We start from the raw sequence: 24947 nt of genomic DNA, 5'->3' as shown, positions 1-24947 counted from the left end.
GGATAATAGGTTGAAACTTGAAAGCCATTTCTTTGCTCCAAATCGATTAGATTAGTTTTATAAGAACTATTTTTGGAGCTTGAAAAGAGTAATATCAGAGAATGAACTTAAGGAACATGTTAAGGAACATGGTGAAGAATCTGTTGAAATTGTTTGATCTGACTAATTTTAGGTTTATTGTTGTAGCATTGGAGGAAGCGGTGACTCGGGTGTGAGAATTGATATTTTAACCCCAGAAAATAGACAATTGATGATATATAGCCCATTTATTGTTTATATCATGTCGCTAGGGGGTGTTGTGTCGTTGGGCAATATATCGGCAACACATTGAACGTTGCTCTTCTTTCTTTGGATAGTACTGCTGGTTGCTCATTCCCCAGCTACACAATTACAGAGCTTTTCAATGGTGATTGTGTAATACTTTCCACCTCATCAAAAAAAAAAAAAAAGTGTAATACTTTCCACATCATCTTCAAAGTGGGATAAGATAAAAAGGTAAGCAAAACCCCATCGTTCATCAAATCCATAAAATCCAGCTATCTAGGCTCGAAGAGTACAGAGAAATCATGAAATCTCGAGCAACAAAAACAGGAGTGAAAAGAGATGCGGTGTATTGCTAATGGTAACAAACTCCGCTGATGGCTCGTAAACGGACCGGATTCGCTTTGCCATTACCGAATCCGACTAGCAATCCTCTATCCGAATCCGATCCGCAAAATTTAAGAAAGCATCCTCAAACTTTATCGGATATCCGATAAATATCCGTTTTGATTGATATTGTCTTTTTTACATTTTTTATTATTTTCTTTTCCGTTCGCCGCTTCCGTCCGTTCCGGTTCCATCCGTATCATCTATTTTTAAAAGAAAAATGTTAAATACTTTACTCTATCCGGTATTTATCCGGATATTATCCGATTTTATCCGTTTTCCGTCCGTAGCAATTTCCGTCCGGTTGCTTAGCGGTGTCGGATTTTTCGGTGTTTTCGGTCGGTCCCTTCCTCTGGGTTTTCCCCTTCCCTGTGGTCTCTTATTCGCTTCAGGAATTAACTTTGCCATTAAATCACTAAACCATAACATACATTGCTCTAACCCAAGAAATTGATATAGAGAGTACTGAAGGAGGATATCGATTCTCACTTAGTCAGGTTTAGTTCAAATTGGATAGATTAGTTTATTCACTTTGAGTAGATATATTCTTCACATGATCATTTGGGTTGCATTTGTTTGCAAAGATGGGGTGGAAAAAATAGGTGGGAAAAAAAAATGAAAATGTGAACATCATATGTAATGGAGTGAAGAATAAACAAGAGATTTTAAATGTGAATCTCATTTTATTGTTTTTCACATTTTTACACAAAATCTTTTGTGAGATTTTGAAAAAAATATAGACCTGCTAACTCACACAAACTTTTTTAATTTAAGAAAGCTTAATGACAGCTCCTCCCCCCCCCCAACAACAAAAAAAAAAAAAATATTTAAAAAAAAAAGTTTTTTCCCCCCCCCCCCCATTCCATCAAACAAACTTGCCTTCGAAGAATTTGGCTTTCAATAATTTGGTTTAATTGGTTGGCTGTTTTTTTCACTGACTTGGTGGGACCGTGGAAACGATTGCGAGGAAAGCAAAGACGAGAAAAGATTATTCCATAATTACCACTACAAGTCTACAAGACTACAACTACCATGTTTCCGTCGTTTCTTGTTTTTTTCCCTTTTCTTAGCAATACCAAGGTTAAGAGGTCTCTTTCAACACTTTAATTATCAAACAACCGTACACCATTTCACATCCATTATTACTCATCTCCCATCTTGAGCTTCTGAACGAGTGGAGTAGAAGCAAGAAAGCAAGAAAGCAAGAAGAAGAAGAAGAAGAATGACGAAGAAAGCATCGCTGGTGTTCATTCCAGCCCCGGGCGTGGGTCACATAGTTTCAGCGATTGAGCTTGCAAAGCTTCTGATTGCTCAAGATGATCGCCTTTCCGTCACTGTTCTTCTCATCAGGTTACCTCATAACGCCAGCGTAGAAGCTGTAATTGAATCTTTCGGCGATTCGTCCGTCACCGCCATCCGTTTCATCGACTTGCCTCAACTGGAATTTCCTTCACCTGAGGTGGCTCAGTCCGTAGAAGGTATTGTATCCATCTTCATTGAAAACCACAAGCAATTCGTCAAAGACGCCATCACCCAACTCTTCTTCACTTCCGAATCTCAAACTCCACCGAGACTCGCCGGGTTAGTCATCGATCTTTTCTGCACCTCCATGATCGACATAGCCAATGAACTCGGCGTTCCTTCCTACCTCTACTTTACTTCTGGTGCCGCGTTTCTTTCTCTCATGCTTCATCTCCCAGATCTCGATACCCAAATCGCCACCGATTTCAAGGACGCGGAGACTGAGTTCGTCATCCCGGGTTTCATACACCCCGTTCCGCCGCGTGCCTTGCCTTTGGCGATATGGAGCAAAGGGCAAGACGGTTACACCTACTCCCTCTATCACAGTCGACGTTTCTTTGAAACGAAGGGTATTATCGTAAATACGTTCGCCGAACTTGAACCAAACTTGGTCACTTCCTTCTCATCCAACGACCGAATCCCACCTGTGTATCCGGTCGGACCATTACTTGATCTTAAGGGTCAGATGCACTCGCAGTTAAACCAGACCAGCTTCGAGAGGATCAAGAGATGGCTTGATGATCAACCACCGTCCTCCGTGGTGTTGCTGTGCTTCGGCAGCGCTGGGAGCTTCGCCGTGCCACAGGTGATTATGGGTGGAGCCACATTCTCCAATTTTTTGAAATTTCTTTTTTTCTATTAAATTTTTTGAAAATTTTCCAATAGTTTTTTCTTCATGGGTTAAATATCAGCAGTTTGCTCCTTCTAATCTTTTCCATTTCTTCCCGAAATTTTGAAAGCTTATTGAATCTATGACTCTATTTTCATGTGTAAAATATTGGGACATGACCTCAATTTAAAAAACACATTCTAATTTTTAAAAATTTTTTATAATAGTTTTTCACGTGTGATTTCCATTGCCAAAATATTCGGGAAGGGCACCCAATTTTCTGAAATGTTTTTTTCTTTTCAAGTTTTTAAAATCTCCCAATTGTTCTCAACAGTTGGCCTCCTGATTTTTTGAAAAATTTTCTATTACCTCTTTGAAATTTTGAAAATTTTTAATGACCTTATTTTCGTATGTGAAATGGTAATGTTTAGCCACGATTGAAAAAAAATAATTTAACTATAAAAATTATGGATGGAAAATTCATGTTTTCTGTGTGAAAACATTGGTATTTGGTCCCCCCTCGTGTTAAATCTTACCTCTGCGTCCTTTCAGGTGATGGAAATTGCACTTGGTCTTGAGCTAAGTGGACACCGATTCCTATGGTCTTTGCGTAAACCTTCTCAAGGGTTTGCTAGTCTTACCGATTACACCAATCTAGAGGAAGTATTACCAGAAGGATTCTTGCATCGGACGGCTGAGCGAGGATTAATATGTGGGTGGATCCCGCAAGTAGCTGTTCTGGAACACAGAGCAATTGGAGGATTTGTGTCACATTGTGGATGGAATTCCACATTGGAGAGCATCTGGTTTGGTGTGCCGGTCGCAACTTGGCCATTGTACGCAGAACAACATTTGAATGCGTTTGAGATGGTTAAGGAGCTTGAAGGGTTAATGGTGGAGTTGAAGTTGGATTATAGGGGAGGAGGTGATGCTTTAGTAATGGCAGAGGAGGTGGAAGGAGCTGTGAGGCGTTTGATGGATTCGAATTGTGAAGCAAGGAGGAGAGTCAAGGATTTGCAGGAGAAGAGTAGGAGGGTTCTAATGGATGGTGGATCTTCCTTTACTTCCTTGGAATGTTTGATTAAGGATATAATAGATGGTAACTGAGAAACATATTTTCTTTCTTTCTCTAAAGGTGGTGTTTGTTAATGCAATTACCCACAAAAAAATAAAGGAAAAAAGAACTCCATTTATTATTCTGAAAACACATTAGAACCTTGCACCAGGACAAGAGACACTCTTTGGCAATCCCATGTCTCTGGATCCAACGTTTGCACATTTGGGGTCTCAAACTTCCCAATTCTTGTCTCATACAGATTCCTTGCATCCAACAGAACAAGTCCTCTATTCCGTTTAGAATCCTGGTTCTCCAAAACTTTACCTGAGTACAACATCTCCCTCATCAGCAGAATGGTAACTGTGATTTCTAAACTAATACAATATAGGGCAAGAACAAAGGGGGGGAAAACAGCACAAAGACAAATCATATTAACTTACCACCACTCTGAAGAACAGAATGAAACTCAACAGCAGAGAGATGTTTGCCAGCATTGGAAATAGCTGGTGACTTCAAAAAAGGATGAGAAGAAAATGTAACTAGTTCCTGTACACAATCAAACCATCATCAGTGCTCCAACTCGAAAGTTCCTACAGAAGGCACAGCTATCATTAGCTACATACATGCAAAACAGCATCTATACATGCATTTGACATATATCATTAATTATAGCAAACTCTGGTTGTTATCATTCTTCACTCTTCACTTTTCACTCTTCCCATCCACAGGAATTTAAAAAAATAATAATAAATAAGAAAATAAAATAACAGTGAAGTCTATGATGGTCTCCACTCTCCAGTACCTTTATCTTTTTATCTTTTTCAGGCTTTCTTATAAAGCCTCCTCAAGCATGTTATGATGTGTACAATATGAGCAAGGTAAGTCAACAAGTAGCTTGTTTCATAGACCCACTAGTCAACAACCCACATTCTTCAGCAATTTTTCATTTGAAGGGCAGTGGCATGATGCAAGCTTGATATTAGTGCCCTCAAATAAGTTATTTGACTTTAGAACAGCAATATGTTTCTCCAGTGAGGATAATTTTCCACCAACCTGAAAAAAGTAAACCTATCTTTTTAAAAAAACATAATTAAGAATGAAAAAGAAGAAAAAAAGGTAAAACTGTAACGATGCTAAATCTACAAAACCTCAACTTTAGCAACCAGAATTAAAAGAGAAGAGAATAGTGGATAACAGGACTGTCTAGAGAGCTCTGAACAATGCTCAACAGTCTCCCCCACTGTCTTATTTATATCTAACAGATTGCATAACTCAAAAATTCTATTTGTAATGCGGATCTGAGTAGCCTCTAATACAACTTTCCATCTCTATCGTCGGAATCCTTTGTTTCAGCAGAACCCTCTTTCAGCGACAAAACCCTCGCGGAGTGTCAGAGAGACTCGTTCCTACTTTCACATTTTTTCAATATTAATAATGATATTTTTACTCTTACAAAAATATAAGAAAATTATTTAAAAAACATAAGGATGGCTAACAAAAGTAATGTTACTTGAACCAAACCTAGTCAGCTCCTTCTTAACCAATGATTGAATCCCACCTGCATATCTGGTCAAACTGTTACTTGATCTTAAGGCTCAAATGCACTCGCAATTGAACCAAACTAGATTCGAGAGCCTCAAGAGATGGCTTGACGATCAACCACCGTCCTCCGTGGTGGTGTTGTGCTTTGGCAGCTCTTGGAGCTTCGGCGTGCCACAAGTGATAATGGCAAACCTAGGCATACAGGTTTTTATTTTTTTTTATTTTTTATTTTGTTTAATAGTCTCTCTAATTTTTAGAAAATTTTCTTATTGCCTTTTTGATAAAATTTTCTTTTGACCCTCTTTTAATGTATGAAACAGCAGCATTTGGCCCCCTAATTTTTCAAAATTTTCCATTCCCTTTTTGAAATTTAAATTTCCATTTGACTTTTTTATTTTATGTGTGAAATATTATTACTTAGGCCTCTTGGAGAATTTCTTAAAGATAAAGATAATAGGTGGAAAATTCATTGTGTTATGTATAAAATAGTGATAATTGGTTGCTCATGATGTTAAATCCTGGCTTCACCCTTGCAAGTGATGGAGATTGCACTTGGTCTCAAGCGGAATGGACACGGATTCATGTGGTATTTATGTAAACTGTCTCAAGGGTTTGCTAGTCCCATTGATTACACCAATCCAAAAGAAGTATTACTAGAGGGATTCTTGGATCAAACAATTGAGCGAGGATTGGCATGTGGGTGGTTCCCACAAGTAGCTGTTCTGGAACACCAAGCAATCGGAGGATTTGTGTCACACTGTGGATGGAACTCCACATTGGAGAGCATCTGGTTTGGTGTGCTAGTCACAGCTTGGCCTTTGTATGCAGAGCAGCATTTGAATGCATTGGAGATGGTAAAGGATTTGGAAGGGTCAATGGTAGAGTTTAAGTTGGATTATAGGGGAGGAGGTGATGTTTTATTAATGGTGAAGGAGGTTGAAGGAGCTGTGAAGCATTTGATGGATTCAAATTGTGAAGCAAGGAGGAGGATCAAGGATTTGCAGGAGAAGAGTAGGAGGGTTCTAATGGATGGTGGATCTTTCTTTACTTATTTGGATGTTTGATTGAGGACATCCTATATATACCGAGAATAGTGAATAATAGATTCATGACGGTAATCTTTTTACATACTAGCTTGATGTCTTTGGCTTAATTTTTCTTCCTGCCTCCAAAGGTGTTTGTTAATGTTCTGAAAATATAAGTGTTTGTTATTTGTAAAAGGATTAGTGGTGAGTGATTTCTGATATGGTGAAGAAAAAAAATAGGTGAAAGGGAAGTCATTTCACCTGCCTACATGAAGGGTATGAGGGTATTTTTAAAAATTGCATTTAGTAACTATTTAGGGGGCATTTTGGTTTATTAACTCTTAAAATGTGATTTGAACTAAGGATTATTCAAGGTGTTAGAGACCCCTATACCTAGATGTAAGTTTCTACTAAGATGATCAGAGATATAACTTGCCCTTGACTAAGAGGATTGATACATAAATTTTCTATTGACCAAAAACAATTCTATTGTTTTCAATCTCCTATTTCTTCGGATACTAACTGCTAGTTGCTCATTCCCCAGCTACACAATTACAGAGCTTTTCAATGGTAATTGTGTAATACTTTCCACATCATCTTCAAAGTGACATGAGATGATAAAGGTAATCAAAACCCCATCGTTCATCAAATCCATAAAATCCAGCCATCTAGGCTAGAAGAATACAATGAAATCATGAAATCTTAGAGCAACATAAAACAGAGTGAAGAAAAGAGAAGCGTGTATTGCTGATGGTAACAAACCTTTTGGATCTCCTATTTGCTCAAGAGTTAATTTGCCATTAAATCACAAAGCCGTAACATACATTGCTCTAACCCTGAAATTGATATAGAGAAGATTGAAGAACGATACTGATTCTCACTTAATCAGGTTTAGTTAAAATTGGATAGACTAGTTTATTCACTTTGAGTAGATATATCCTTCACATGATCATTTGTGCTGCATTTGTTTGCAAAGATGGGGTGAGAAAAATTGGTGGAAAAAAATATATTTTGTGAGCTTCATGTCATTTGGGTGAAGAATAAAAAAATCAAAAGAAGAGATTTTGTAGAAAAATATTAAATGCGAGTCTTACTTGGTGGTTTTTCACACTTTTACACAAAATCTTACTTATTTTGTGGGATTATAAAAAAGCATGGAGTAGAAAAGTTAGTATCCGAAGCTTCTTTAATTTAAGAAAAGAAAACTTGTCTGTCAGTTTTCTTATCCTATGAACCGAACAAATTATGCATTTTTGAGATTACATCTAAAATTTTTTTTTTTAAAATTTTTTCCATCCTCTATTCCACTAAACAAACGGCGCGTCTGAAGAATTTGGCTTTCAATTGGTTGACTGGTTTTTTCCCTGACTTGGTGGGAAAGTGGAAACGATTGCCACGACGAAAGACGAGGAAAGATTATTCAACTGCCACCTTTCCGTTTGTTGTTTTTTTCTTTCAACTCTTCAATTATCAACATCCGTTCACCATTTCACACCCATCATTAGTCATCTCCCATCTTGAGCTTCTGAATGAGTGGAGAAGCAAGCAAGCAAGCAGGAAGAAAAAGAAGAAGAAGAATGAAGAAGAAAGCATCGCTGGTGTTCATTCCAGCCCCGGGTGTGGGTCACATAGTTTCAACGATTGAGCTTGCAAAGCTTCTGATTGCTCGAGATGATCGCCTTTCCATCACTGTTCTTCTCATCAGGAGAGCTGATGACCCCAGCGTAGACGCTGTAATTGAATCTGTCGGCGATTCTTCAGTCACCGCCATCCGTTTCGTCGACTTGCCTCAACTGGAATTTCCTTCACTTGAGGTGGATCAGTCCGTGGAAGCTATTTTATCCATCTTCATTGAAAACCACAAGCAATTCGTCAAAGACGCCATCACCAAACTCTTCTGCACGCCCGAATCTCAAACTCGACTCAAACTCGTTGGGTTAGTCATCGATCTTTTCTGCATCTCCATGATCGACATAGCCAATGAACTCGGCGTTCCTTCCTACCTCTACTTTACTTCTGGTGCAGCGGTTCTCTCTCTCATGCTTCATCTCCCAGATCTCGATACCCAAATCGCCACCGATTTCAAGGACGCGGAGACTGAGTTCGTCATCCCGGGTTTCGTTCACCCCGTTCCGCCGCGTGCCTTGCCTTTGGCGTTATGGAGCAAAGGGCAAGACGGTTACGCCTGCTTCCTTTATCACAGTCGACGTTCCTTTGAAACCAAGGGTATTATCGTAAATACGTTCGCCGAACTTGAACCAAACCTGCTCAGCTCCTTCTCATCCAACGACCGAATCCCACCTGTGTATCCGGTCGGACCATTACTTGATCTTAAGGGTCACATGCACTCGCAGGTGAGCCAGACCAGCTTCCACAGCATCAAAAGATGGCTTGACGATCAACCACCGTCCTCCGTGGTGTTGCTGTGCTTCGGCAGCCATGGGAGCTTCGGCGGGCCACAGGTGATTATGGGCGGAGCCACATTCCCTAATTTTTTTAAATTTCTTCTTCCTCTTTCAAATTTTTTGAAATTTTTTTATGTGTAAAATATTAGGACAAGACCTCAATTTTTTTTTCTTTTCCTTCTAATTTCTTGAAAATTTTCTATAACATTTTTTTCATGTGTGAAATATGAGTAGCTGGTTTCTCTACTTTTTTTAAATTCCAATTTCTCCATTTTATTTTCAAAATTTTTAAATTTCCCTTTTGTTGACTTATCTTTTCATGTGTGAAATATTGGGGGCAGCGCCCCAATTTTCTGATTTCTTTTCTTTTTAAGTTTTTATAAATTTCCCAATGGTTGTTCTCAACCGTTGGCCTCCTAATTTTTGAAAATTTCTTTAACCATAACAATTATGAATGAAAAATTAATTGTTTTTTGTGGGAAAACATTGGTATTTGGTTCCCTCATGTTAAATCTTACCTCCACTTCCTTTCAGGTGATGGAGATCGCACTTGGTCTTGAGCGGAGTGGGCACCAATTCTTGTGGTCTTTGCGTAAACCTTCTCAAGGGTTTGCTAGTTCTACCGATTACACCAATCTAGAGGAAATATTACCAGAGGGATTCTTGTATCGGACGGCTGAGCGAGGATTAATATGTGGGTGGATCCCGCAAGTAGCTGTTCTAGAACATCAAGCAATTGGAGGATTTGTATCACATTGTGGATGGAATTCCACATTGGAGAGCATCTGGTTTGGTGTGCCGGTCGCAACTTGGCCATTGCACGCAGAACAACATTTGAATGCGTTTGAGATGGTTAAGGAGCTTGGAGGGTTAATGGTGGAGTTGAAGTTGGATTATAGGGGAGGAGGTGATGCTTTAGTAATGGCGGAGGAGGTGGAAGGAGCTGTGAGGCGTTTGATGAATTCGAATTGTGAAGCAAGGAGGAGAGTCAAGGACTTGCAGGAGAAGAGTAGGAGGGTTCTAATGGAGGGTGGATCTTCCTTTACTTCCTTGGAATGTTTGATTAAGGATATAATAGATTGGAACTGAGAAACAGGAATAATAGATTCATGGCTGTAATTGTTTCATATACTAGCTTGATGTATTTGGCTTCAATTTTTTTTCTTTTTCTAAAGGTGGTGTTTGTTAATGCAATTACCCACAAAAAAAACAGGTGTTTGTTAATGCCATGAACTTATGGAATGATGCTTTTACAAAATAACCATTGGCGTGGAATAAAAACATTTTGGGTGAAAGTGTTACGATTTTAAATGATTTGTGAATGTGAGTTGTTGGATGCAAAAGGGAAAGGGGTTGTACTTCGATGACTTGGCCATTGTGCAGAGTATGAATAGCTTGGCAAAAATAACTATGGGAGTGTTCTTAGCGTAGACAGAGACATGCCCTATTATGCAGACTTCTCCATCAGTTAGGTCTATTACTGAAGCACCAACATCTTCTTGGGAACCTCCACTTAAAGGGGTGTTTAAATTAGACATTGATGCAGCACTAAAGAAGGGAAGAGGAGGCTTGGGGTTTAACTTCGGAAGGATACAGGAGAACCTATTGCTGGTGTTTCTCTCTACCCTTTTCTTTCTGTTCTGCAATTGAAGGAGAGGCATTGGGTATTAGAGAGGGATTGCTGTTGGCTGCTCAATAAGGGGTTGATCATGTGTGATGGGAGAATGACAACCTGATGATCATTCTAGTACTGCTATCTCAAAGCTCTACACCTTCTAATTTTGTTGAACATTGTAGTGGATATCAATCATTTGTCTACTTCCTTGCTTTTTTTAAGTTTTCCCAGAGAGTGTAGGCAGGTAGCTCACTCTTTGGCTGAGAAGGCCATGGTCTCTACAGGGAGGATCAGTTGGCCTACTTTCTCTTCTTGGTTGTTAAAACTATGTAGCTCTGACTCCTTGTCCCTCTTCTTCTGCTCTGTTTTCACCCACCCAAAACCAAAAAAATAAAAAAAAATAAAAAAAGAGAGAATATATTTGATAATGGTCAACAGAATCACTCTCCTTAAAAATATATGTAAGAGTCACCACCCTATAATAAGTCATCCGTTCTCCCCTCCCCTCCCCTTGATTTTTGGATTTTTGGATTGTTTTGGCTGATCTGAGAGTTTCAGTAAAAAAAATTTTGGAATGAGGTTCGTCTAGGCCAGCTTGTGCACATCACGACTACATCCTCAAGGCGTTTTTTATATAATTAATATTAGCGGAGCTTCGCCCCTGACCCCGAGGGGATTCGAAATCTAACCACCTATGTGGAAGCGTTGGCTTTGCCAACTGAGCCACCCTTCGGGTTAAGTTTTAATAAAATTGCTCCAGACATGTGCATTAAGGTTAAGTGAGTCCACCCGATCGAGATCTCAGACCAAGATCACAGGACCGGGGTAAGGTCCGAGTTCAGCCCGATCCGAAACCCAGATTGTGAGTTTAAAAATCCGGGAAACAAAACATAGCTCTCAAGATGTGAAGTGCCAAACTATCCTTACTCTTTCGACGTTGTTCCTAACTCCGAAAGTGATGATGATCTCCATAGAAGTCCTTATGCAAGCTTCTCCTGCAACTTATTTCCATCCAAACCGCTTCACTTTGTCCCGTAACGGCCCTGTTCTTAAAAAGCACGCTTGTTGCGTTATTGACTCCAACGGGTGTCCCTCTTTCCGTCCATTCGCTCCCCAGAAGCTATTTATCGATTACAGTGGAAGAAAGTCGGTGGTCTTGGCAGCGAAGAAGAAGGAAAAAGTCGATTCTCATAGCTTTATACCCAAACCAGATGAAGCCACAGGACCCTTTCCTGAAGCCGTGCTGCTTAAACAGGTGATTTATTAAGCACACCCATTTTCATATTTAGTTCTTTCGGGAATCTTTCTTTACTTGCTATTAGAATTTTTCATATTGCAGCAGTAAATTTTTTGTTCTGATTTCTATGCGATGTCTAATTAGTCACTTCCTTTCCTGATTTACCATTTGAGGCCATATGTAGAACCTTATCTTGACATTGGCATGTAAAAAGTGGGTTCTAGGGTGTTTCTCTTTCCTATTCTTACAGTTTATGTTGGAGAGTTATGGCTGAATTCCCCTCTGAATGAGTTCAAATCGCGAATTTTCATTTGTTAATTCTGAACTCTTGACTTTTACTTTGGTTGTTGGAACTGAGGTATTTTTTGTGTCTAGGACAAGAACCACTTTCAATTCATCTTGAAGGTTTCCTGATTTCATCAGTTCCCCTTGTCTTTAAGTGCTAGAGAATTGGAATTAATATAATGATATTCTTGAGGAGTATATACATGGAGTTGTACCAGTATGACTTTTTGCTTAATATTAAAAATTAAAATTAGAGCTTAGGCCTTGTTTCAAGTATGACCTCAAATGGGCATGTTTTATCTTAAAATTTCTCTCTATTGAATTTGTGATTTTATGTCGGGTTCAGTTTACCATGTTCCCTGTGGCGAGTGTTTGCAGTTTGTAGGGGGTGTTTAGCGCGTGCTATTTATTTCCATGGGTTAAAAACTTAAAATAGACAAAATAATAAGAACCCTTTTTACTGAATGAGATTTGTTTTCAATTTCAGAAGGAACTCCAGGAAGACGGTAGACTTCTCCCTGAATTTGCTGATGCTGAAGAAGGTCAGAGTCTTTTTAATTATTTCTTCCTCCCTTTTTTTTTGGTTGGTCGTTCTGATTATCCAGTAGTTGCTGAAGGGTTAAGCTATGTCTGATGTGCAGAGAAGCTTTATGAGCAACTGAGTCTTCAGCTAGAAAGTGATTTGGCCGTGGAACGGGGTAAAATTATCAATTAATTGCTTTATTGGGATTAGCCTACAAATTTATATGTGGTGTAATATATTTTGTGCTCTTTTTTTGCTAAATGGAGTGCCTTGCAGCTAAAAGAGTAAATGGAATGTCTTGCATGGGATGCTAAATAAATTTTCTGTTACATTCTATAATAGATCTTGTGACTCCGATAAATTATCACATCTTTGAACTTCTTCCACGGGTTTGCATTTGATTTTATTTTTTGTGTGAAATTTAAGTTCTGATTAGATCAGTTTTATACTTACATACTCCTTCATCACCTGTTTCTCTACCACATCCTCCCATCGTTTGCTTTCCTTTCTACCTTCCTCCCATGCATCTTCAACTGCTTCCATTTGTTCCATGCACAATTGCAGCTGAACCTTTGACAATTATTGTGTTGTGTCATTGGTTGCCACTCTGATCACAGCTTAGCTGTTGAAGGTGAAACATTCAGGTGAAGGTACATATGCCAATTCCGGTACATGTATTTGTAGATGAAGAAGTGAGATGAATAATTGCTGAGTTAATGAGGAATCATTGGTTCAATATTGAAAATGTTTATCTCATGTACTTGTGATGGCATAATTTCTGAACATGCTCCTGAGAAAATTACTTATTGATGTAAACTGTAGGGTTAGAGTAACAGTTAAAATTTCTACTTATAAACTCTTAATTTTCTTCAGGATTCAAATACTCAACTGGTAGAATATTACTCTCGTTTAATTCTGAATCTCTTTTTGGTGCAGTGCGTCATTATGAAGTGGTTTATCTGATTCATGAAAACTATGTGCAAGAGGTTAGCAGTGTAGTCTCAAAAGTTGAAGGTGATATCCTTTCCTTGTCATGCTATGTTTATTTAGATTTATTTGATTCATATCTGACAAACCTTTAACTAGGTGTCAGTCTTCATTTGCATTCTTCATGATGGTAGTTCTCTCCTCACCTGAATGCAAGATGATTTTTGAAGAAAACTCTTTGTGGGGGGAGTGTATTGCCAACAACCAGACATAGTGGGGGCCAAATGGTCGCTTCAACCCCCAGGCCCAACATGCTTAAGTGTGCACTCATTGGCCACTGTGCTTGCATATGGGCTATACTTCTCCACAGAGAATACTTCCCCTTAAAGTTTAGTTGATTTAAATGTTAAACCCTGACTTCTCATATGCTTATGTTCAAGACCTAAACGTGGCCACTGCACTAGAAATTGTCACGCCAGGATGGACTGCATTCCTTTCCAAGAAGTTTAGGTTTACCTGTTTATTGAGTGTATTACTCATGGATGTCAATTCCAGCCGTTTATGTTCTCAATTGAGTCTTTATTTGTTAAACTAGTGAACTACCTTTGTGTGGCCTTAGATAACTCCCAAATATTCATTGCTGGTATCTGTTGAAACCATTTTTGTAGACTTCATAAGGGAGAAAAAGGGCAAGATATGGAGACTGAATGATTGGGGTCTCCGGCAATTGGCATACAGTATAAAGAAAGCAAAGCGTGCAAACTACATCTTAATGAATTTTGAGATGGAAGCCAAATGGATCAATGATTTCAAGAGCATGCTAGACAGGGAAGAAAGGGTCATCCGTCATCTTGTAATAAAGAGGGACGAAGCCATCTCTGAGTATTGCCCTCCACCTCCTGAGTTCCACACCTTGCGTGGAGGTATGGATGATGAAGAGGATCCAGATTTTGATGGGTATGATGATGAAGAGGACGCAGAGTATTTAGAAGAAGAGGGTGAGCTGGACACAGTTGGTTACAATGAAGATGATGAAGAGGTTATTCGTATGAGATGATGACAATGATGGTAAGGAGTAAGGACAAGATTCATGGTTTAACTCGCCCATCTAGTTCGAGCAAAGGGACTGGTAGAACTCGGAAGGTTGAGAAAGTATCTGGGTAGCTCTAGGCTGTTACTTTGTTTATCATGGTATCTGGAAGTTGTATTTACCAGCTCATGTTGTCAATAGGGTGAATAGTGTAATGTGAAAGATTATTAGTGATAGTTTATTTGGCAAAATCATGGTGTTGTCTATCTTATTATGTTCTTCCAAGTGCAACATACCATGCTTCTCTCCTATTCTCCTCTTTTTTGAACCGGTTTGCATTGTACTTTTGACCTCAAAAGAGACCAATTTCAATCTCTGATAAGCTTTCTGCAGCCTCAAAAAAAATTTATAGTATCTCAAGATCCTTCACTAATAATCCTCGTGGACTTTTGAAGAATGAAGCATATGTTGATGGGAGTCTTGCTATGTTCGTTTGCACTTCAATCGGCCTTACCTGCAACTCCTTGTCTCTAGACATGAACGTCCATACTAATCCCTCCCCTGCCCTGGCTTTTCCAGGTCCAAAAGGGATCTGCTTTGGGTGGACAGCGCTTAGTAGAAGAGAGTTCAGAGACCTAGAGCGTCAGAGAATAGACTTCTCTTTCTGTGTGTTCTTTGCTCAAGCTGCAACACGTCCATCTTCTCCCTCACCATGTCAAGACCCAGGGAATTTGGGAATTTATGTATTCTCATGGTACAGTCTCTGCATATCAACAATAACAACTACGATATCTGTCTTCTCCTAACTTCACTTGCAAAGATGATGTCTTGGCTTATGTTCTCCACTGGGTATAACCAAATAAGAACATTACTCTATGAACACTTATGTTCACAAAATGGAAAGAAAAGTGGCCACGACGAAGTTATCCTATTCCCTTAACTCATGAATTTGGTCAGGTTGATAATCACAGCCCTGCCCCTCAATCACTTATGGCTGAGTGTCTCCGAGATCAAACTTCGCATCTGAACGAAACTGTTTGCCTTTCCCACTGCCTATACTTCCCATATTTGTCTGCATTTCTGCAGCCCTGGTAACTTGCCATCGACTATGGTTTTTCCTTAAACTTTTTCCAGAATCTTGCCAACTGACAAATCAGGACCAGAATGAGCAGGACAAAAGCCAGTTCAAAGTTGGATGAGAACAATAAATAAAATCTTCCATAATGAAGAGTTTCCTCGGGTTTAAATGCTTCCCCACTTGTTATAGCCCTTTGGTTACATTCACCAAACTGATACAACTGTCATTAGTCAATAATTGGAGGCTAGAGATCATCATTTTCTACCTCTGGTGCGTGAGCTCCTATCTGTATGATCAATCAGTCCTTCAGGGAAACCTCAACCCCATGATCAGAGTAGATTTAAGCATTGGCATCCAATATTAAAAAACAAAGACAGCAGGAGCTCCAACTGTATTTCTTCATGGTTTTTATTTTTTTAAAATATCTTTGGATGGATCATTTCTTCAGTTTGTTAGCCATTACTAAATATGTGAAGGAGTTTCCCATTAGTCAGAAAGAAGCTGGGCAGGGAAAGAAGAAATTTTGCTCCTCAATCCTTCATTAATGGGGGCACATTCTAAGTATCACAACAGACCTTAATTATATACAACAAAGCCTGGTGCTTGATCCTGTATGCTTGGTGATCAAAGGATGTGGTTCAAATTCCACGGCATTCTCCATGCCCATTGATTTTTCTTCATTCTACTAATGTTTGAATGAATTTAGAGACTATCATGAACTTTCCCTTTCTTATTGAGATACACAAAAATCAAAATACAAGTCAAAATAGGAACCATGATCAAACCCTAGTACACCTTTGTCAGCTTCCACAAGGAAGCTACCAAAAAGACTGCCCAAAAATCCCTAAATTATGAAGCAGGCAGGAAACACCAAAAATCTAGATGATTGAACTTCACCAATGCACTTCAACAAAAAATGAAGCCCCCAGGTGGAATATTGGGATGCTTGGATGCAGAGGCAGAGGCTTCATGAGCAGCCTGAGTATCCTCTCAAAGATTCAGTTGGTTATCCACTTCAAAATTCAAACAATATATCTATCCCATGAGAATGAAGAAGAGAGAGAGTGAATCGTATGAGAATGATACGATTATCCTAAACCCCCAAAATACATAGTAAACACATAATAGGGCTGAAAAGACCAATCTGCCCCTCTAACAAATACATAAGACATACCTCAGTTTACATATACAACACCTACTTTGCAGCAAAGTTCCTCTTTGGCTGGTTATTTGGTGGACGATATATCACCTCTTTGTGAAGAACCCTCAATCTATACATTCCCCCCCCCCCTTTTATAATTGGTAGTTTTATATTTGGAGATGAGATTATTACATATACCACCAAAAAAGAATCGATCTATGACCTCTTCACTAAAAGGTATTGATCATTGCCAATTAACAACCTTTTAATGGTGATTCCTGCATGCTTTAATTACACCTTGCTTGTTGAGGCTCTTCGTGTGAGAGAATGTGTTCTCCATACATGCCTACTGCATGTGGACTTCAGCTCTTAAAAATTCATTGTGATAAATTGAATGTGGCTGAACTTCTTTCATGGGTTTACTCATTAATTACCTTTAGCTAAGGGAGTCAATGATTCGGTTTGAGGCGTTTTGGTTTGGGTTTTGGGTTGAAAACACCAACCATTTGCAAAATAATGGATCTGTTTCAATTTCAATTTCAATTTGGTGTGATTTGGGTTTAGGTTGACTAATAGTTTGGATTGTATTTGAGTTGAAACGGTTTCGTTACCATTATCAACACATTATCAAACCCCTACACTCCATTACATATTAAAAAGTGTAAAACATAGCGACACCCAAAGCAAAGTGTTTCACGTATAGACACCCCAGTTTAAGTTTAAAAAACTCCCAACTCCTATACCGTTAGAAATATTAGGTCCAAATATAAAAGTACAATTATGCAAATTCTAGCTTCCGTCTCTTTTTCTCAATTTGCGTTATGAGGTTCCTTGGGAAGAGCTGGAGAGAAGAAGAAAGAAAATTCGGAGGCAAGAGGAGCAGCTTGAGAAATGAGGAAGAAGAAGCTTTAGAGGCTTAACCTTAAATCCCACTTCTACTAATTGAATCTAAATTGTTATCAACAACATATGGTTTTCTTCACTCAAATTTTTTTTTTTTAAGCTCCATTTGTTTGCAAATGTAAAGTGAGAAAAAAATGGGTGGAAAAAATAAATATGTGGACTGCATATGTATTGGGATGAGGACGAAGAAAAGAAAATAAAAGAATTTTATGAAAAAGTAAAATCATTTGCGCTATCCCTTTACACTATATCTTATCTTCCCATTCTCTAAAACATTTGCGTTAAATAATTTTTTCATGGATTCCAGAAGGTTAAAGATTTTTTTAGTGAATTTCTGAAGGGAAAACAATAAACGTATTTGTCAAACAAAACTCATTAAAATTAGTTTCAATTTGCTTCAAAAATAAAATTCCACAACGTTCTCCATAAAACAAACAGGGGGCTGTAAACACAAAGAAACATGTTAATTTCTAACAAAAAGTCAAAATATTCTTCATTTTCTTTCAAAAGAGATAAGTGGTTACTCTATTAGCTCTCTCTTCTCTTCTTCACAAGCTTTAAAGTTTCTTATGATAAAATAATTAGACCTAAAGATTGCTAACCACTAGAAGATTATACTCTCTAATTTTCTATATCTAATCAAAATTAATGTGAAAAGTCCGAGCGATGTTCTAACTAGTATATATAAAAGAGTATGTTAAGATGGGAAGAGTCTCTAATTTGCTACAAATTTAAGTTATTGTCAAAGACCAACTGGTTCTTGGTAAGAAACACGACTATTGCAATCAGTATGCCGAAAAGAGGCCATGCCATCAAGGCATACTATCAAAAATTAAAAAATCTTCAACCACAACAAAAGTGACAATTTAAATATGATAAACATGACGGGAGAGGATGTATCCTTTGGGACTCACAAGGTTTTTTTGTGGCTTGCTAGTGTGTGGGTACAGCTGCGCTTATGGAATTGGAAGCTTTTCGGGACGGTCTCTTTCTAGCAAAGTCTTTGGGGATCTCCAAAATCGATGTTCACTCAGATTTCTTGCCTGCTGTTCAGGCCCTACATGGAGTTATAAACTTGTTTGATTGGATGTGTTTAAGTCTCATCTCTAAGATTTCTCATCTTGTTTTAGACTTTCATTCTGTTAAGTTCTCTTATATTTCTAGGTCTTGCAATCTTTTAGCTGAATGCTTGGCTAGAGGAGCAAATCGGTTTAGACTTTTTCGGCAGTGGTGAGGTATCCCACCTTGTTTTATTATTTCCCCCTCCCTTATGTCTTCAAGTCCTTTGTCGCTTGACTTGTTTTCTTAATGAAATTTTCATATTGTTGACCCAAAAAATAAATAAAAAATGATAAACATGTCAATTTATATTGTGGATTGTTTATTGAAATCAACACCATGTTGCTTAAATCATATCATAGATAGTGTTGGGTTTTATTAATTATAATATGTCAAAGGGCAAAATTAGAAATTCACCTTTTGAGCGGTTACAAAATATAGGGTTATATATATTGATAACCATTTCATAAGTGAGAGTGATTGCATTACGTGAGATTTTCAGAAAAGCGGCTCTCTCTCTCTCTCTCTCCTCTCTCCTGTAAAAAGCAGGAAGGATAAGCTTTCGTGGATCTTTTTCCCCTTAGTCTTAATCTCTACTTTCTTCTAACCATAGGCATTTAGGTTGTGGAATACATTTCATTTCATCGTGATTGTGGAATTAAACCGGTGATTTCGTGGAGGAACGAGGACGTGGAATCGAATTAACTTCAACTACGGAAATTTTATATTGGAAAAAAGCGAATCCAGGTAAGGGTTATTCTCCCTTCTATTTTGAGTATAGAGATATAGCTATATTGTCTGCCTAAATGGTGTGATGATGGTATGAACAAAATGATATAGATGAACCATCACTATTTTGTACAAAATAAATGAATAAGGTAATAATGATATGACAAACTTGTATTATTTGATATTTGGTATAGTAATGGTAGGAGGTATTTTTTTTATTTTTTATTTTTTTTATTTAAGGTTCATATAGGCCAACTTGCATGACTACATCCTTAGAGGAGATTTTATATAATTAATATAGGTAGGCTTCGCCCCTGACCCCGATGGGATTCGAACTTTGACCTCCTATGTGGAAGGACTGATCTTTTGATACCACACCAATTAGCGATTTCTTATGGAACAACCTTAGTTAAAGTGTTTTGTTTTGTTTTGAAAATTACTTGCTGAGGATTCTATATAGACCTATATAGTGATCTGAAAGAAGAGTAAATATCTGTGCTAGGATCAAAGGAGTGTGGAAAACTTGGGTTTGGATTGGCCCATCCCACTTCAAGCCCAAGGTCTTGATGTGGGCCTGAGTTGATCCATACGTAGTTGCACTGGGCTCGATCTTGCAGAGAATGCTTTTTATATGATGCATTCAAAAGATAAGCTGTTTATTGGCTCATCTTACATGATGAGTCATTCATTCTCCTCTTCTGCCTTGTAAAGGCTATATTTTGTAGTTTACTTTTATCACACTAACAATAAATCTTCGATGGTGGTCATGGTTTCTTGTGTATGTGTATGTTTTTTCTGAAGAAATATTTTGAGATATTGGAGGCAATTGACATTCTAAATTTCCAAACGAAACCATTCTTTTCCAAGTTTGTATACATTCAACAAGAATTTTACGTTAATTAGATATAAACCATTCTTGTTTTTTTGGTAGAAAATAGGAAATTATTCAGTTCTTAATTGATGAAAACTTTAATTGAACAGTATTTTTGGACCGAAATCAGAGTGGTAATCTGTAATAAACTTGAAATACAAGATTCTGCCCATCCTCTCGTGTTGATTTAATTTTTCACAATTACTTTTAAGCCCTCTAGAGAATATAAAATTAATATGGTACCCTCCTTCTTGGGAATGTGGAATTCGTGCATCCCCTCCTTGTAGATATTACTTCTTTGATACTTTTTTACCGTAAAATTAGGTGGGACTTAAAATTTTGAATAATAAAATATAATTTTGATTATATGACTACCCCAGGATCTCACATGGGCCTGGCCCAATTTTTTGGTGAAAAAAAGCATGGGAGAAGCCAATATGATTGAAAAAACATGTTGACGAGTGTTTTGGAGCAAGCAAGAAAGCAACAATAGTTCATTAACAAATTGTTATTTATAATACAAAATCCCACCCATTCTCACATGTTGATTTGGATTTTCACAATTATTGTTGTGCCCTCTATAGATTTTCACATCCTTGACTCATTTGGAGAAAAGCCTTAAAACTCCATTTAGGCCAGCTCATGCAGTAGTTCTTTTGAGTTTGTTCTGGATTAGTTTTGGATTCTAAAATTTTTCTCAAGCTCCTCTATTCTTGACTTAGTTGGTAAGCTAGGCTTTGAAGCGACCATTCATCACCTTTAGTGGGAAAGGAATATTAAAAGATTGGCCTCTAACTCTAAGATTTTGGACACAATTTAGAAAACCATTGATTTTGATGTATCCTCTAAGCTATAGCTGCTTGCCTGTATCCTTGTTTTGGACCCCGAGAAACAGGCTTACTAATGTTACCTTGGGTGTTGGTAATGAAATTTTATTCATTCAAACAAAAAAATAATGACAAAATCTTACATTTCATGTGTTTGTGTTGTTTATCTATTCAAGAAAGTTATGTCAATTTTATTTTTTTTGGTTTAAGAACTTCTAATATACTAGGATTGGAATGAGAATATTTATGCGCCAAAGGGTGCGAACCCAAGACATCCCCATAAGAGGTTGGGCCTTTAACTGCTTTACTAACTCACAGTTTTTACCCTTCAGCTTATACCTTTTTAATAAGGCTTGGTTTAGTACAACGGACCCTAGAAGCTTTGTTTGGTGCAATCTAAAAATTCACACCCTTACCTTTACCTGAAACTTTTTTTTTCTCTTCTTTCTTCAAATAACTTACCTTTACCTTGGCTAAATTCACACCCTTACCTTGGCAAAATCTCACCTATATTGATTATATAAAACTCTGTTTAGTCGAAATATGCATAAACTTGCCTGATAAACTTTAAATTCAATTTTTTTAATAAATAATAAATAAATAAATAAAATTCGTAATTATAACTTTTTACAGCATATCTCAATACAGTTTGAGAGTTAATCAATAAGAGGAGTCGAGAGCTTCGGGTTTCTTAACTATAACTTGAAGCGTTCTCTGAATCGGATCAAGTTAAGGCTTTAATGTGTGAGTTTAATCAAGAGTTCTCTGAATCGGATCAAGTTAAGACTTTAATATGTGAGTTTACACCATATATGAAACTATATACTTAAAAGAATGAAAATGAATAATAAAAAAAAAAAAAGCATATTCTAATTTCCGTTAATTCTTCGAAATGCACTAAATCCCAACTTAATTAAAATCACCCAAGCGCTACGATACATCTTTCTATTGAACTATGCTAAAATACATTAGCCCAAAAGATACAATACTCAATACGGGATGATATGATACTCAATACCGATACTTTAAACCTTAGTGCCGACACTCCCAAGCAAAACCCTTTGAAAATCCTTTGAACACTGCTGAAACCCAAATTCAAATCTGGACGGTTGAATAACACGTTATTCAAAGGTCCAAATATTCGACGGTCGAGATTTGCTCCGGACCCATTTAAATTTGAATCAGCAGCATTTGGACCATGCTAGCGTGATCCGAAGATTCAAGGCATTTAGATATGATACATCAAACCCCCATTCACGGTTCGCTCGGAATAGTGAGATCTTACTGCCTATGAGAAGCGAGCATGCAATGAAAGAGTCCGAATCGTAAAAGGCACACAAATTTTCTTTTTTTACATAAACGGGCCCGAAAGAAAGCCCTAACACACCAACGACAGACCTAACAAACACCCCAATCTGCCTCTAAGATCTACATCTAAGTAAGGATGAAGATCCGATGAACACCGAAGACAAGTTGTTTGAGACGAATCTCGACATCCAATTTAGCAGTTTTATTCGCCTAATTACACACCCTAACTGAAAGTCTGAAACACAGACGTCGACACATCAATGGAGAAAGGCGTGGTTGTGGCGAGGCACGAAGTCGTGGCTGTGGCTATGCACGTATGCGTGCTGAGTCTCGATGTGCTGAGTCTCAATGTGCTGAGTCTCGATATGCGGAGTCGTGATGTCGTGATTGTACATGGTGAAGTTGCAGACATTCTGCTTCACCGGCTTCATGGACTGCTCACCTGCACTCAGTCCTGCTCCTGGGTTTTCAACACTGGACGCCATGGATAAGTGATAACCTCTTCTCCTTCTCTGTGATCGATCGATCTCTAAGTAACTACACTCAAAACACTTTCTATACGAAATGGTATGAAGAGTGTGTGAATTTATACTAGCTAGGTAGGAAAGATGACAATGCAGGTTCTGAGGTGGAGCAAGATGATCTGAGAGGCGCATGCATGAGCATCACTTGGCTCGATCTTCACAAGCACTTGGCAAAGCTAGGTCGACGTGCGGCGTGGAGCAAGATGATCCCAGATCGAAGCTTGCATGAGCATTACCTGGCTCATCTTCAAAACAACGTGGCGAAGCTTGTGAACACTTTTGGATACCTAAAAAAAGATTGTGCTACATGAGGTCCACAGGAGGAGAACAGGCCTGAATGCTGTTATGGTACTTTTTCGGGTTGGTCATTGGTTTTAATGTATAATATCTTTTATATTTCTTCTTCTTCTTGCTTTCTTTTTTAATATTTTTTATGTGTCTGCATTTCTTTGGAGTTCATGAATAAAGATTTTCAACTTCTTACAAAAAAAAAAAAAAAACAAAAACTCGTGTAGCTAATTGATAGATGACTAGTAGTACTACTATATGTAACCCTACTCTTTGTCTGACAGTTTGGCCGAGTGGTCTAAGGCGCCAGATTTAGGCTCTGGTCCGAAAGGGCGTGGGTTCAAATCCCACAGCTGTCATTTATTTTAAAATTTTTTAGTTTTGATATTTTCCAATATTTAAGTGAGTCTGCCACTATTGTATGATGGAAAGTGTTTGTATGGTATATTGTTCTCCCCTAACAAGGAGATGATCCAAAAGTCACTAAATCTCCCACTCACTACTAAAGAACACCCCCCTCCAACGACCTTCTCTCACCACCCTTTGTTATGTTTCGGATCCCAAGATTGTAAAGGAAGGGCCTTGATAACTAAGTGTGGAAGAATGCCAAAAAAAAGGGGGAAAAATGAAGATAGAAGCTTGAACTAATGTTAATTGAAATAAAATTGATCCCTAGTTTACCTACCCAAAAAATGTATATATATAAGAAGAAATAAACCTGATCGATAATGTTGAGATAGATGTGCAGAAAAAAAAGAACATTAACTTAGGAATATTTTTGATTAATGAAAAATTCATGTAAAATCGTTTTAAGGTGGCATAACTATGTTCAATAAACACTTTTTGATACTTTACTTAGATTTTCAAAACCTTTCTTTTAATGTTTCATTTAATTAATTTAAGACAATGGAATGTGTTTTCACCCTCTTTCTTTTTTCTTTCTTTTTCCCGGTAGGAAATGAATTTATTGATATGAGAAAGTTGAGGACATAGAGCTACAAAGAGATTCCAACCAAGAATAGGAAATGAACCACAAAGTCGAGAGTCGAGACCATCATTGACTTGGGCCTGCTAGGTGATCAGCGACACTGTTGATCTGTCTAAAATATGAATTATGTGACACTGTTCAAATCTACTCCCCACATATAAAATATCTTGTATGATGGGGGCCCACGTTGAGAAGCGGGGGAGTGTGGGCTTAGGCCTCTGCCATAAGTAGCAAAGTGGCTAAACTTAGCCCAGATAAAGCTACAATGGGCCTTCCTTTGAAGGCTATTGGGCCTTGTACGGCTACTGGCTGGGCCCAACCGTGCCTGTAAGAATTCCTGCCCAAGTCTCCACGCCTCCTGGCCCAATTCAATTGGGCTCGACGCTCTTCTCGGTGTTTGGGGGGAAGGGGTCCACCCTCTTACTTGTTTTGGAAAGCCTGGTTGGAAAAGGTTAACGCGTTTGGAATTCTCATATATTCCATCAGATAATGGTTCTTCGAAGTCTATTTGGAAACTCTATTAGCAGATAGGTTACAACCTGGTTCAGGTGAATCTGGCACGCTTGCTCACGTAGTTCTGCAAGATACTTGTCTCTAATTGTGTTCATTCATCCGTAATGGATGTCAAGATTGGCTCTCGAACAGGAATCCGGATTATTACCCCATCAAGGGATTCCCCGACGGTTTTACCACCACCAATTCGGTGGGACCTACAAGTAAAAATAATAATAAAAAAATCCAATCATCCAACCCCTGGGTCCTTGTATTTATGGTGGTAAAACTATCGGGGAGCACGGAGTGTTACC

General features: G+C 38.2%; 3 protein-coding genes, 1 non-coding gene and 1 pseudogene across 4 annotated transcripts; all 5 read left to right on the top strand.

Annotated features, from left to right (window-relative positions):
• Positions 1 to 1759: 1759 nt before the first annotated feature.
• Positions 1760 to 4468, top strand: LOC149008556 (UDP-glycosyltransferase 71K1-like). Its single transcript, XM_089167449.1, has 2 exons — positions 1760 to 2755; positions 3332 to 4468. The coding sequence occupies exons 1-2, from the start codon at positions 1871 to 1873 to the stop codon at positions 3884 to 3886; spliced, it is 1440 nt and encodes a 479-aa protein (XP_089023575.1). The 5' UTR covers positions 1760 to 1870; the 3' UTR covers positions 3887 to 4468.
• An 871-nt stretch (positions 4469 to 5339) lies between these two features.
• Positions 5340 to 6531, top strand: LOC149008555 (UDP-glycosyltransferase 71A15 pseudogene; annotated as a pseudogene).
• A 1360-nt stretch (positions 6532 to 7891) lies between these two features.
• LOC149008554 (UDP-glycosyltransferase 71K1-like) lies at positions 7892 to 10292 on the top strand. Its single transcript, XM_089165885.1, has 2 exons — positions 7892 to 8865; positions 9343 to 10292. Exons 1-2 carry the CDS (start codon positions 7933 to 7935, stop codon positions 9895 to 9897), a joined length of 1488 nt encoding a protein of 495 aa, XP_089022011.1. The 5' UTR covers positions 7892 to 7932; the 3' UTR covers positions 9898 to 10292.
• A 1046-nt stretch (positions 10293 to 11338) lies between these two features.
• On the top strand, positions 11339 to 14822 carry LOC149008553 (protein REGULATOR OF FATTY ACID COMPOSITION 3, chloroplastic-like). Its single transcript, XM_089167562.1, has 5 exons — positions 11339 to 11678; positions 12433 to 12487; positions 12587 to 12643; positions 13405 to 13482; positions 14064 to 14822. The coding sequence occupies exons 1-5, from the start codon at positions 11382 to 11384 to the stop codon at positions 14450 to 14452; spliced, it is 876 nt and encodes a 291-aa protein (XP_089023688.1). The 5' UTR covers positions 11339 to 11381; the 3' UTR covers positions 14453 to 14822.
• An 8610-nt stretch (positions 14823 to 23432) lies between these two features.
• TRNAL-UAG (transfer RNA leucine (anticodon UAG)) lies at positions 23433 to 23512 on the top strand. The gene has a single exon. It is a non-coding gene; the product is annotated as a tRNA-Leu (tRNA).
• The last annotated feature ends 1435 nt before the right edge of the window (positions 23513 to 24947 follow it).

This window comes from Hakea prostrata, chromosome 8, assembly GCF_041222555.1.
Source record: "Hakea prostrata isolate BN-2017 chromosome 8, UWA_Hpros_2, whole genome shotgun sequence".
Lineage (NCBI taxonomy): Eukaryota > Viridiplantae > Streptophyta > Magnoliopsida > Proteales > Proteaceae > Hakea > Hakea prostrata.
Note: the sequence above shows the minus strand (reverse complement) of the source record. Positions and strands in the feature narration are given on the sequence as shown.